The sequence below is a fragment of the Ciconia boyciana genome, chromosome 10 (genome assembly GCF_034638445.1).
Source record: "Ciconia boyciana chromosome 10, ASM3463844v1, whole genome shotgun sequence".
Taxonomy (NCBI): domain Eukaryota; kingdom Metazoa; phylum Chordata; class Aves; order Ciconiiformes; family Ciconiidae; genus Ciconia; species Ciconia boyciana.
In genome coordinates, this window is record NC_132943.1 from 18,892,436 (window position 1) to 18,905,080 (window position 12,645).

Here is a 12,645-nt window from a genome sequence, read left to right on the forward strand (position 1 = left end):
GCCCGCTCACAGCCCTCCGCCCCCCCGCGGCCCCCCGCCAGCCGGTACAGCCCCGGTCCTCACGGCTGGGAGTGGGGGCTGCCAGCCCCCCACCTTCCACTCCTCCCAGCCCCGATCCTGGCAAGCGGGTTTGCGGCCCCAGGACTGACGCCGGTGCCTTCCCCGGGGCTGTCGGCTGCTCCCCGCGCCGGGGCGGGGGGCTGGCCGGCACCCCTCTCCTTTGCAGGGTGGCACCCCCGTGCCACGCACGCCTCCGGCGCCTGCTCAGGCCCACGCTGCTCACGCTCTGCCTGCCCGGCTCCGGCCCGCGCCCTGCGCCCAGCCGCCAGCCCGCCTGCCCGTCCCCAGACCCCCCCCGCATCCCCCGCACCCCCTCGCACCCCACCCCGGTGCCGCCCCCCGGGTGCCTTGCCGAGCCCCGCGCCCCCTCCTCGCCCCTCCCCGGCTGGCGGCAGACGCTCCGGCGTGGCCGGGGTGCCCCGGGCGGGGGGGACGGGGCGGCGGGTGGGCACCCGCCTTCCGGATGCTGCTGTAGCGGTAGGGCTTTATTTATTGACTTCGGGGAGAAGGTCTCTGCCTGTCCCCGTCCCCGTCCCCGTCCCCGTCCCCGTCCCCTCCTCTCTGCCGGGCTCCGGAGTTGCCACCGTCCCCGTGGTTTGGAGCAAGCAACGTGCCAGAGCAGCAATAAAGACCCTGAGCAGCCGGTCCCGTCTCCGTGCCTCGCTGGGAGGGGACGGGGCGGGGGGGTGGGCAGAGCAGCCCCCGGCACCTCGGGAGGGTCCTGTCCCAAGATCCGGGGACCCGAAGCCAGGAAGGCTTCCCGGTGGGGCCGGGCTGGGAAGGCTGTCGGAAACTCGGGGAAGGAGCCAGGAAAGCTGCGAAGCGCCGGGGCGGGCGCAGGGGGGGGGCGGCTCACGGGGCGCTGGCGTCATGGAGCGAAAATACCGGGTGCTGGAGGGCCCGGCGGCGACAGGGCTCCTGCTGGGGACACGGCGGGTGCCGGTGAAGGGACGCCCCGCCGCAGGGAAGCGCCCGCCTGGCTATAGATACCCGCTGCCCGTGTGAAGCCGGGCCGCGGCGCTGGCGGGGGCTGCTGCGGGCACAGCGGGGCCGTTCCCCGGGCACAGCGGGGCCGTTCCCCGGGCGGGGCCCGGCCGTTCCCCGGGCACAGCGGGGCCGTTCCCCGGGCACAGCGGGGCCGTTCCCCGGGCGGGGCCCGGCCGTGCCCCCGCCGCCCCCTCGCTCCGCCCCCGGCCGCAGGCACGCGCCCTTGCACGCCCAGGGCCCGCCCCTTGCACGCGCAGCTCCCTCCTCCCGCCGCTGCGGCGCCCCCTGGCGGTCGGCGGGCGTCTCCGGCAGCACCGCTCGGCGCGATGACGCATGAGGGGGAGAGAGAGCTGCGCGCTGACGTGTCGCAGCCACGTGTGCGGAAGCGGCGGGCGGGCCGGGGGAGGCGGGAGCGGCGGCGGGGCCGGGCGGGGGCTGCCGGAGCGGAGCGGAGCCGCGATGCCGCTGAAGGCGGTGATCCTCATCGGGGGCCCGCAGAAGGGTAAGTGCGCCCGGCCCGCGGGGCGTCCCGCCGGCGCCGGCCCCCGCCCACCCGCCTCTGCTCCGCAGGGACCCGGTTCCGGCCGCTGTCCTTCGAGGTGCCCAAGCCGCTCTTCCCCGTGGCCGGGGTGCCCATGGTGCAGCACCACATCGAGGCCTGCGCCAAGGTACGGGGGGCCGGGCCTGGGGCCGGGCGGCCGGGGCCGGGGCCGGGGCCGCCCTCCCCACTCGGCTCCCTGCCGCCCGCGCCAGGTGCCCGGCATGAAGGAGATCCTGCTGATGGGCTTCTACCAGCCCCACGAGGCCCTCAGCCGCTTCCTGGTGTCGGCGCAGCAGGAGTTCAAGATCCCCATCAGGTGGGCAGGGGCCCTCCCGCCCCCGCGGTACCCGTGGTGGCACAGCCCAGCTCGGCCCCTCGCCCGCTTCCCCCGGGCTGGCAGTCCCCAGCCAGAGCCTGGGCGCTGGGCAGGTGGGCCGTGTCCCAGCGTGGGTGGGCACAGCGGGCATCCCGCATTAGTTCTGCCAAATCTCGCTTGCCCTGGGCCCTGCCCTGGCTGGCTCCTGCTCCAAAGGTGCCTCTCCAGCACAGCTCTAAGCTGCCACTGCCTCCTTCCCCTGTGCCGACATCCACGTGAACCCCATCGCTGCGTGGCAGGATTGTCTCGCCGGCCCTTCCCTGCCCTGCTGCCGGGCGGTGCCACCAGACCCCCGCTTCCCTAAGCCCTCGCTTTTCCCTGCTTGGCTCGCAGGTATCTCCAGGAGTACGCGGCGCTGGGCACGGGTGGTGGCATCTATCATTTCCGAGACCAGATCCTGTCGGGTGGTGCTGAGGCCTTCTTTGTCCTCAACGCGGACGTGTGCTCAGAGTTCCCCTTGCAGGAGATGCTGGAGTTCCGGCAGCGGCACGGGGACGCGCACAGCTTTGTCATTCTGGGTACCACAGTGAGTGGCAGTGCTGGGGAGCAGAGGAGCAGCGGTGCTCTGCCATGGGCTCATCTAGAAGCCAGTGGCTCCTGCGGTGGATGGGTCCTTGGGTGCGAGCTCCGGGTCTCATCTGCTCTGCATCCGCATGCCTGCTGCTCCACCATTGCTAACACATCCTTGCTCTGCAGGCCAACAGGACGCAGGCGCTGAATTATGGCTGTATCGTGGCGAACGCGGACACGCAGGAGGTACTGGAGGGCCTCAGGGAGCCGGGCACAGTGTGGGCAGCAGGTGCTGCGCTGCCCGCGTGGGCGCGTGTTCCCGGCCTGCCACAGAGGGTGTGACGCCAGCCGCGGGGGCTGCACCCAGGGACTCACATCTCTGCCCTCGCCTCCAGGTCCAGCACTACGTGGAGAAGCCCAGCACGTTTGTCAGTGAGATAATTAACTGTGGCGTCTACCTGTTCACACCTGACATCTTCCAGCACATTGGTGAGGTCTTCCAGAGGAACCAGCAGGAGCTAGTGCTGTGAGTGCCTCTCTCTGCCCCACATCCCTCCCACCCCACTGTTTCCTGGGGCTGCAGCAGCACGCTCATCCTCCATTCTTTCTCTATCTTCTCTTCTCCTCTGCCATCACTCACTTGTTTCCTGGTCCTGCACCAGCTGTCCTTACCTTGGGTAAGTCTCCCTCTGTGTCTGCACTGGCTGCTCTCCGGGCTGGATCATCCCTAGCGGAAATGCATGCTTTCGTCTCTGCTCCAGACTACTCTGCAAGGCTGCTCTTTCCTCTGCTCCCCTCCTGGCCAGCTTGAGACTCCCCTTCTCCCTTCCTCTCCTCCCACCCCATCTTCATTGAGCTCTGGACAAGGGGCTGAGCAAGCCTTTCACCTGGGAATGCTCTGCTCCCACCTCCAGCTCTCTGCACCAGCAGCCTGTCACCTGGCATCTCCACCACCACCCAAGCAAAAATCCAGCTGTGCAGGGCTCTGGAACGGGGGCAGGATTGTACGCTGCGGTGCTCGTACACCCACCTGGACTGGGTGGGGCTCTTGCACCATCAACTTCTGGCTAAGAGCTTATTTCAGCTGGCAGAGCCCCATCCCTCTGCCGCTCTGGGGCTCAGCGGGGCTGGGCAGGCCTAGCCTGATGGCTGGGGCTGTCCCCACCTTTGGGGGGAAGTGCATGGCTAGGAAGGAGTCCAGGATCACCGGAGCCCGCAGATTTGGGGAGGGTAGCTGCTGGGGTCCCTGGCTGAGGCCGTGACTGGGATGGGTGTCTAACGGGCCTCTCGCTTGCAGAGAGGAGAGCTCCAATGGCTGGCAGCGTGCAGAAGTGATCCGGCTAGAGCAAGACGTTTTTACGGCACTGGCTGGGAGTGGCAAGCTCTATGTCTACAAAACGGATGGCTTCTGGAGCCAGATCAAATCAGCAGGGTAAGGGCTGGGGCTAGAGCTAGCGCAGCAGGGGCATCGAGCGGTCCGTACCAGAGATGGGAGATGAGGGTGCCCAGGCAGGGCCCAGGGGTGGGTAGGGGGTGCTGAATTCAGACCCTCCTCTGCCTTGGTAGTGCCAGAGAGGTGGTAATAATCTTTTGCTTTTCCTCCTCCAGCTCTGCTATCTATGCCAGCCGCCTTTACCTGAACCAGTACAGCAAAAGCCACCCCGAGAGGCTGGCCCAGAACAAGCCTGGAGGCCCTGTCATCCGAGGTACCCCTCTGACACCCCCCACTGCCTTGGGGGCTGCCCCGTGTGAGGACAGGGCAGCCTTGGGAGGAAGTGGAACCCATGGGCAGGACCTCCCCTGATCTGAGTGGCGGGTGCTCATGTGAGCTGCCTCTCCTGACACAGCTGCCTTGTGTTGCAGGGAACGTGTACATCCACCCAACAGCCTCCATCGACAGCACTGCGGTGGTGAGTGCAGGCCTGTGGGACTCTGCAGAAGGGTGATGCTTGGGGGAGCTGAGGGTGCCATTGTCCTTGACCTTATCGCCTCCCTCTGTCCTCATAGCTGGGCCCCAACGTCTCCATTGGGGAGGGGGTGACGGTGGGAGCTGGTGTGCGCGTGCGAGAGTCCATTGTCCTGCACGGCGCCTCACTCCATGTAAGTAGAGTTTGTCTGAGGGTGTGGGTGTCAACCCCTACCCCTTGCAGGGAGGCAGCAGCACCCTTCACCCCCATTCCTTTGCCCCAGGACCACACCTGTGTTCTCAATACCATCGTGGGCTGGGACAGCACCATTGGGCGCTGGGCCCGGGTTGAAGGAACGCCTAGTGACCCCAACCCCAACGATCCCTATGCCAAGATTGACAGCGAGACACTCTTCCGGGACGGGCGCCTCACACCATCCATCACAATCCTGGGTACATCCTACCTGCACCCAGCTGCCCTGGCCCCACGCAGTGGGGCAGAGTCTCTCCCCTCCTGCTAACCCACTGACACTCTCCCTGCAGGCTGCAGTGTCACCATCCCTGCTGAGGTCGTTATTCTCAACTCCATCGTCCTTCCTCACAAGGAGCTGAGCCGCAGCTACAAGAACCAGATTATCCTGTGAGTCAGCTGTTTGCTGGGTTGGAGGCAGGTGGCCAGTACCAGCCCCCCAAAGCAAGAGCCTGTGCTGGGGGCTTCACCTCCTGGGAGGTTCCCAGCACCCCCAGAGGGGTAGGTGCAGGCCAGGAGCCCTGCAAGTGCCTGACTCCTAGTCCAGACAGACATTAAAGCTGGTGAGCATCAGCCTCGCGTGCTGCTTCTCTTGCAGCCCAGGGACCAGCCCTGGGGCAGGGTGAAGGCTTTGGGGACAGCACGTGGCCCTGGCACTAGGCTGCATGCCTGTGCAGAGAGCCCTGGGCTGGGGCTGGTGAGGGAGCATTTGCTGCCTGCAGTATCTCAGGTCCTGAGCTTTGGGTGTTTCTCCACCAAAGGGCACTACCAGCACTGTCTTGCCACCCCTCACCAGGCTCTCCCTGCTCTGCAAAAGTTGCTGTGTGCAACTCCCTGGAAGGTCTTGGCCCATCTCAGAGGCTGGGGAGCTTTGACTGTGCCTGTTCTGCATAGGCAACCCACCCTGCGGGAGCTGGCTGTGAGGATCCCAATTTCAACAGTGTGATTGCAACAGCCTGATCTGGGCTCCTGCCTACCACTGGGAAAACAGAGCAGCACCAGGCTATCCTGAGGGTTGTGGTGCATGAGGGCTGGGTTGGACAGGCAAGCTGCTGGCCCTGGAGGGAGCTGCAAAAGCACCCTTCCCCCAGCACTACCTCCGGCCCCCAAGGGCTCAGTATGAGCTAGGAGAGCTGCCAGCCCTGCCGAGCCTCCTCCTGTCAGGCTGAGACCTGCAGAGGCTGCCTAGGCAGGGCTCGCAGTGATGGCAGCGGGCCCCTGCTACCCTGGTGGGCCAACAGCCTCTGCACCAGCATGGCTGCAGCTTGGGGCGTTTGCCGCATGTCTCCCCTCACACCAGCCCTGTCTACAGGGCACTGGAGCAATCAACTTACATGTGTGCAGGTGGCAGAGATCAACCATGTCACTGTGTCTCAAAAAAACCTGGTTTTATTTAAGGCAAGTCCCTGCTGATCCTGGCACACTATGGCTGTGGTAACCAACACTGCCCTTTATCCACTTATTTCCCTATCTTCTCCTCTGGTTTTGGAGCTCTGTGCTAAAGCCCCGCACTCTGCCAAGGGCCCCATTGCACCTCTCACCTTCAGTGAGGCACTGCATTAGGTATTCTCCATCCATCCAGTGCCACCCCAGTTCGACAGATTTGCAGTAAATCCTTGCTCCCAGCCCTTTGCATTCTTGTCCCAGTTCTCCTGTGGTCCTGGGCAGGGATTAGCTGTTCCCTGACTTTAAGCACATTAAACTCCTTCAGTTTTGCCTCTGCCTTGGATGTGCTAATTTCCTTGCCCACTGGTGAACACCCATGCACTGGGGGAAACTGAGCCAAAGTACTTGCTTTCAGGATTGTCCATGAATTTTCTCCTGTGTCCTGCATCTGGCCTGGGTTTTAGTACGGACAAGGGTTTCTCAGCTGCTGGACGTGGCCCTGGGGCAGTTCTTAGCCCTGTTGTGTAAGGCCCCTTTTCCCTAAGCTCCCCTTGTAGTGGCTGTCCCTTGTGCAGAGTTATATGGGGGACAAGCCCTTCCTGGGCCCTTGCCCATTACAGCCTCAGCCAGCTTCCCCCTCTGGGAGGGACAGCGAGCTGTGCATCCCAGCCCTGCCTGGGCTTTGCAGCTCCAGCGCCGGGGCTGGAGGGGAGGAAGGAGTTAAAGGGGCCTCTGCTGAGGTGCCAGGAAGTCTGGAAACGCTTTAAGGTTGTCCTGCCCTGAGCAGCAGCAGCAGCAGCTCTGATTACTTGAGGCCAACATCTGGGTTGAAAGAGGGGCCTCCCACATCCTGGGCTCCAGGGCAGGGAGAGGAGGGCTTCAGCTAGGGCAGGGAGGGGGCTCTACCTGCCCTGCCCAGCAAAAGCAGGGGTTTTGGGGAGCACTGCTCACCCTTGCTGTCAGTACAGCTCTTGTCTGCTGCCCAGCCAGGCTCTGTCAACCCTGGCACCTGGCAGCAGCAGGGAGGGACAGACAGTAGCTACAGCCAGGCTTGTTTTGCTGCAAACATTTAATACAAACCAGACCTTAAGGGCAGCGCTGGGGCAGCGTCCCTGCCACCGCAGCTGGGCAGAGCCCAGGGAAGCAGAGCAGGGCTTGGAGCTCAGCACCACCAGCCCACAGGCAGCTGCCTGGCCCCGCAGGCTTCGCTCCTTCTCTGGTGCCAGCTCCATGCCCCCAGGGAGCCACCGCTGCAGGCTACACTGGAGAAGGGAAGAACCGACCCACCTTCCTTGGGGCCGGCCCCTGCCTGCATAGGGAGAGATGAGTCAGGGGTGCAAAGCGAGCTCCCCTGGGCCCCCACCCACACCCGGCAGCACTCACGGGGGCCGGGCGGCCATGCCCACGCAGCTCCGCAGGGTGCTGGGGAGGCAGCAGGTGCCAGCTGGGCTCAGCTGGCCCGGCTTGGGCTCCGGGGAGGCGACAGGGCAGAATGGCTCTGTGGGACAGGGCAGGGGACAGTTACCACGCCCTAGCCCAGCTGTGGGCACCCAGGACCTTTCAGCAGCCACAGGGCAAGGGCAGGGAGGGGGCCAGGGCTCTTGTGCCTCACCACGTTCGTCCCCCAGGGCTGGTGTCGGCACCAGGTTCTCCTGCTCCGTCCCCACAAAGCCTCTCCAGAAGTCGGGCGGCAGTGAGAGGAGCCGAGCCACCACCTGAGCAGGGAGGGATTGAGAACGGGGATGCTGGCAGCGCCCAGGGTACACCCCACACCTTGGGGACCCCCTCACCTTGCACTGCCGCGGCGTGTCCTCCATGATGGCGAGCGGCGTGGGGTTGGCCGAGCTGTGTCCCACCAGCGTGGGACCAAACACGCGGGACAGGTTGAAGACGTCCATCTTGCAGTCAGGGCTGCGCGACACCCTGCAAGGGGGGGATGGACGGTGTGAGCACGCTGCCCGGCCAAGGGGCCCTTCATCCTCAGCCCAGCTTCCCCGCTCTGGGGCATGGAGCCTGGGTGGGCAGCAGGGAGCCAGGAGATGGGGACAGACCCATGGGAGGCTGTGCCGGGATGAGCCCCTCACCTGAGCAGGTGCAGCATGAGGAAGGCCAGGGTGTCCCTGTTGGCCGGGGGCAGCTTGCTCACCACATGGCGCAGGGCTGTGCTGCAGGCGGCATCGTCCGGGATGTCTGCGGCAGCACCGGGGAGGGGTGTTAAGGGAGGAGCAGCCCCTTCCCACCCCACACCCCGGCTTGGGACCCCCGCTCACCAGCAGCCCGCAGGAAGGCAGGGTGGAGGCTGAAGGTGACCAGCGGCTCCTTGAGCCCCCGCAGAAAGTCCTTGAGCACCCCACACACCACGTGGATGTCAGCCACGCTGCCAAGGGCGGGCAGCGCACCTCCGGCCCGCAGCAGCCTCCGCTTCCACTCCCGCACCAGCTGCTCCGTGCCCGGCACCCGGTACAGCCCCGTCTGGGGCACAGGGAGAGGGGCTCAGCCCCGCGAGGACCACAGCATCACCGCCCCCACCGCCCCGGCCCCTACCTCCGTCAAGCCTCGCGTCTCCACCTCAGTCACGCACTGCACCACCAGCGCGGGCACCAGGGGTGGTGTGGGGGGGGCGAAGTCAGCCAGCACGCCCTGGGGAGGACAATGCCAACCCGCTCTGTGCCGGGAGCGGAGCCCCGGCATCCCAGGGCTGATAGCCCGGCAGCCCCATGGAGCAGCCCCCAGGCACCGCCGGGCCCCCCCTCACCTCGCGGGGCCAGGCATGGTGGTGAGGCCGGGGTGTGCAGGGGCCGGGGCACTGCTCCCGGCACTTGGGGTGCAGCAGCAGCTGGCACTGGCGGCACTTGACGGCAGCTTTCCCAAAGCGGATGCGGGAGCCGCAGACGCCACATGGCTCGGGGCGGATCACCTGGAGAGGGGTAACAGAGTCAGGGCCCCCCCTTCTTGCACGTACCCAGTACCACTCCTTCATCCCGCCCAAACCAGCCCCCACCGCCTCCATTCATCCCCCGTGCTGGCAGAGCTGGGGTGGGGGGATGGAGGAGAGCTTTGCCCCCCTGCTCCCCACCCCGACCCACTCCCCCTGCCCCCCTCCCTTTTCTGTAGCAGCCAAGAGGAGGGAGAGAGGCTGGGGCATGCACCGTTTTGGAGGTGAACTGGTGCTGGAGCTGCGGGAGGCCCCGTGGAGGCGAGGGGAAGCGGGCTGGCACTGGCTGCCCTGCGGAGCCGCACTCGGTGTGGCTCTCCTGCCCTGGGCCATGGCAGCCTGGATCCTCGCTGGTGCCCCACACCGTGGTCAGCTCTGCAGAGAGAGAGAAGGCAGTGGAGGGGGCCCTGAAAGGCAAACCGCCTCAGCTCCTGGCTGGGATGTAGGGAGGCTTCCCACCTCCCAGGGAGCCCCTGCAACACCCCAACTGCCCTGGGACACTGGCATTTGGCATGTCCAGAGGACCCCAGTACCCCCGTTGGTGGGGACAATCATGCCCCAGAAGATCCCCTCCCTCCCCCATGACAGCAGCACCCTGAGGCTGGTCCCACACTGCCCATGAGCCCCCTCCCCAGCCCTTCCCGTGACCTGCATGCGTGGAGGCACGGTGTCCCTGGCGAGAGCGGCGGCGTGGCACTAAAGCAGCAGGTGGGAGGCTGCCAGCAGGGCCTGGGACCTCATCAGGAGGGGGCACGGCGGGCACACTCGCCTGCTGAGATGGGGAGCAGCGAGAACGTGCATGGCTGCAGCACCATGGTGCTCCAACGTCTCCCCACAAGCTCTGCTCTGCCTGCTCCCTATCCCCGTGGTCCTGCACAGCCTGGGATGCTGTCACCATGGGTATGGGGGGATACAGGCTGCAGGGCACAGGCATCCAGAGGGGACAGCTGAGCACCCCCAGACCCCACAGCCCCGCAGGACTGAAGGTTTCAGTGTTGTCTTCTGGCAACACCCTGCCCAGGGCACAGGTCCCTACTCACAGTGTTGTGGGGTGCCACAGAAGACCGGTGCCGCTTCGCCACCACCACAGGGCCGATCTGAGGGGCCAGGGACACACGCTGGGGACAGAGCAGATGGGGTGAAGGGTAGGCAGGGACCCCCTCCCTGACTCTTCCCCCCCCACCCCAGAGCACCCAAGCCAAGTGGTCTCAGCCCCACAAAAGGTCCTAGTCTCACCCTGCCCCACACCAGGCACTGTAGGAACCCATGGGCACCCAGGTCCCCCACTGGGGTCGGAGCCAGCCCAGGGGCTGGGGGAGGCCAGGACAGGCCTGCAATGCAGAGGTGTGAGCAGAGTGGGGTGCAGGATGCCTGCATGTGGGGATGAATTATTGAGGAGCCCAGCTGGGCCACAGTGGAGGGTAATGGAGTTTCTATTGATCACAGGAGGTTTGCCGAGAGACAACGCTCCCAGCCCAGCATCAATAAATTAACCCCCCCTGCCAGGCTCCTTGCAGCCTCCTGCACGGGGATGGAGAAGTATCTCGGTGCCCTAACCCTGCGTGGCCCAGGGCCAGCACCCCAGCCTGGGCTGCTGACCTGTGCAGGCAAGGGGTCCCACAGGCACAGTGCAGGAGAGCAGAGCAGACCTGGGGGATCCTCACCCACGCAGGGGCACACACTCCACCTCAGCACCAGCCCCCAGGACTGCTGCACCCCAGCATGTCCCCCGTACCTGCCTCTCCTGGGCTTTGCGCTTCAGGGTCCGCACCACCGTCATATCAACATCCTGAAAGGCACAGGGAGGCTGCGGGCTGGCAGGGCTGCATGGGGCCGGGGCACCCCAGGCATCCGTGCTCTGGCTCCGACAGCTGCCCACCCCCAACCATGGCCATGCAGAGGGGCTGCCCCACTGTGGGAGTGGGGAAAAACCACCCCTTTGCTGCTGGGGACAAGCCAAACCCTGGGATTCGCAGGGCGTCACTCCTTACCACGTCATCCTCAGTGCGGTCATAGCTGATGTCCGAGTGGGACAGGAGGGACTGGCACGACTCATCTACCATAGACGACCTGCGGAGCGAGCTGGGGGTCAGCCTGGCTGGGGCAACTCCCCCTGGCCAGCAGCTACTCGTACAGCCGCTCCTGGGAGCCCAGAGTGGACACCTCTGCAGTGCCCGAGCTCCCCTGTGCCCAGCCAGACCCCGAGCCCAGCAGAGGTGAGGAGAAGAGGGTCACGGCTGAGCCCAGGGCTGCCCGAGGGGCTGGGGCGAGGACCGCCAGCCCTGCTCACCTCCTGCCCGGTGCCAGAGCTGCCCCGAGGCGCCGGCTGGCCAGGGCGCTGAGGACGGAGCACTGCTCCCTGCTCAGCACCCTGCTGCCCCACGGCTCCCGCATCAGGGACTCGAAGACTAGCTGAAGTTTGCGCTCCTGCAAGCGAAATGGGGCAGCGGTGAACGGGCTGGGGTCCCCGCAGCCAGCCCCGTGGGGTATGCCTGCAGCCAGCCCCCAGACCTGCTTCTCCAGCTCAGCCTCCGCCCGGTGCCGCTTCTTCATCTCCACTTCCACCTGGTTGCGGGCGTGCTTGAGCTTCACCTCCAGCGCTGCCCGCTCAGCCTCCACACGGGCCAGCTGCTCGCGGGCCCGCCGCCCGTCCTGCTCCAGGCGGCAGCATCTCTGGCGCGTCGCCTCGAAGCGCCGAGCAATCTGGATGTAGTCTGGGGGCAACACAAGCAGGTGGCCAGCCGGGATGGGGGGGCTGGCCCCCAGATGCCCCAGCCCCCGCTGGCAGCAGACCTGGGGGTCCCGGGGTGCCCCAGGCCGAGGGGCTGCACGCACCCACCTTCCTCCACGCTGCCGCCGAGCTCCAGCAGCTGCAGCGCCCGCTCCAGCCGGGCCAGGAGCCGCCCGCAGCGCTGCCGCAGCATCCCGCTGCCCTGGGACGGGACGGGACCCCCCGCAGCCCCCCCGGAGGCAGGCAGCACGGCCCCCCCCTTCCCGGGGCCCCCCCCCCAGCTCCTGCCCCACGCTCTCCCCCAGCCGCCGGGGTCTGCCGTGCCGCCCCTGGGACGGCGCAGGCTCCGGGGGCGAGGGGCCCTCCCGGCCGGCCTATGTGGGCCGGGGGCCGGGGTGGAGCCCGGCCCGGCTCCGCCTCCGCCTGCCGCTGCGACCGTGGCCCGGCCCGTCGCCCCGACGGCTCCCGGCCAAGGGGAGCCCTCCCGGGAGCCTTGGGCGTGGGGTGCCCCGGGTGCGGGGCGGCAGTGCTGGCTGCAGGGGTGCAGGGCAAGAGCCCGGGGCAGGATGAGGGTGCTGGGTGGGGGCCGCCTTTGGAGGCGGGGTGCCCTGGCAGCGCGGTACCAGATGAGAGCACTTGAGGGGTGCAGGCGCAGTGGGTTCGGGGCGCTCTGGGGGTGCAGGGGTGTCGGGCGGGAGCACTGGGCGCGGGGTGCTCTGGGGGTGCAGGGGTGCGGGAGGGGGCTGGCTCCCGGCACCGCTTCCCCCAGCCCCGCTTCGCGGGAGCGGCGCGGGTGGGGGCCGGAGGAGGCGGAGGAGGCGGAGGAGCCGGTGTCCTTGTCCGCTGTCCCCCACCGCTGTGCCCTGCATGCAAAGCGGCTGGCGGCTGCCTGGGGCTGCGGGGACCCCCAGCACCGGGGCTCCCGGCCGGGGCCGTGTCCTGCAGATGGAGCCACCTCCCCGC

General features: G+C 67.0%; 2 protein-coding genes across 5 annotated transcripts; one reads left to right on the plus strand and one right to left on the minus strand.

The window, feature by feature from the left end:
• The first annotated feature begins 1,417 nt into the window (after positions 1-1,417).
• On the plus strand, positions 1,418-6,353 carry GMPPA (GDP-mannose pyrophosphorylase A). 4 transcript variants are annotated; one of them, XM_072874818.1, is made up of 13 exons: positions 1,418-1,549; positions 1,618-1,715; positions 1,801-1,904; positions 2,298-2,490; positions 2,661-2,720; positions 2,870-3,000; positions 3,772-3,906; positions 4,083-4,180; positions 4,338-4,384; positions 4,482-4,574; positions 4,665-4,833; positions 4,924-5,020; positions 5,392-6,353. In XM_072874818.1, the coding sequence occupies exons 1-13, from the start codon at positions 1,507-1,509 to the stop codon at positions 5,522-5,524; spliced, it is 1,401 nt and encodes a 466-aa protein (XP_072730919.1). In that variant the 5' UTR covers positions 1,418-1,506; the 3' UTR covers positions 5,525-6,353. The 4 variants fall into 4 exon arrangements, with proteins under 4 accessions (XP_072730919.1, XP_072730920.1, XP_072730923.1 ...); XM_072874819.1 differs by having other exon boundaries at positions 1,419-1,549; positions 4,924-6,353; XM_072874821.1 differs by lacking the exon at positions 1,618-1,715 and having other exon boundaries at positions 1,463-1,549.
• Positions 6,354-7,273: 920 nt separating this feature from the next.
• On the minus strand, positions 7,274-11,875 carry LOC140657487 (rac GTPase-activating protein 1-like). The gene is made up of 16 exons (XM_072874575.1): positions 11,791-11,875; positions 11,463-11,665; positions 11,242-11,378; positions 10,943-11,021; positions 10,687-10,740; positions 9,992-10,069; positions 9,600-9,720; positions 9,166-9,326; positions 8,772-8,933; positions 8,561-8,656; positions 8,287-8,488; positions 8,101-8,206; positions 7,807-7,939; positions 7,629-7,731; positions 7,400-7,514; positions 7,274-7,325 (listed from the first exon to the last, which is right to left on the minus strand). The coding sequence occupies exons 1-16, from the start codon at positions 11,873-11,875 to the stop codon at positions 7,274-7,276; spliced, it is 1,887 nt and encodes a 628-aa protein (XP_072730676.1).
• Between the last annotated feature and the right edge of the window lie 770 nt (positions 11,876-12,645).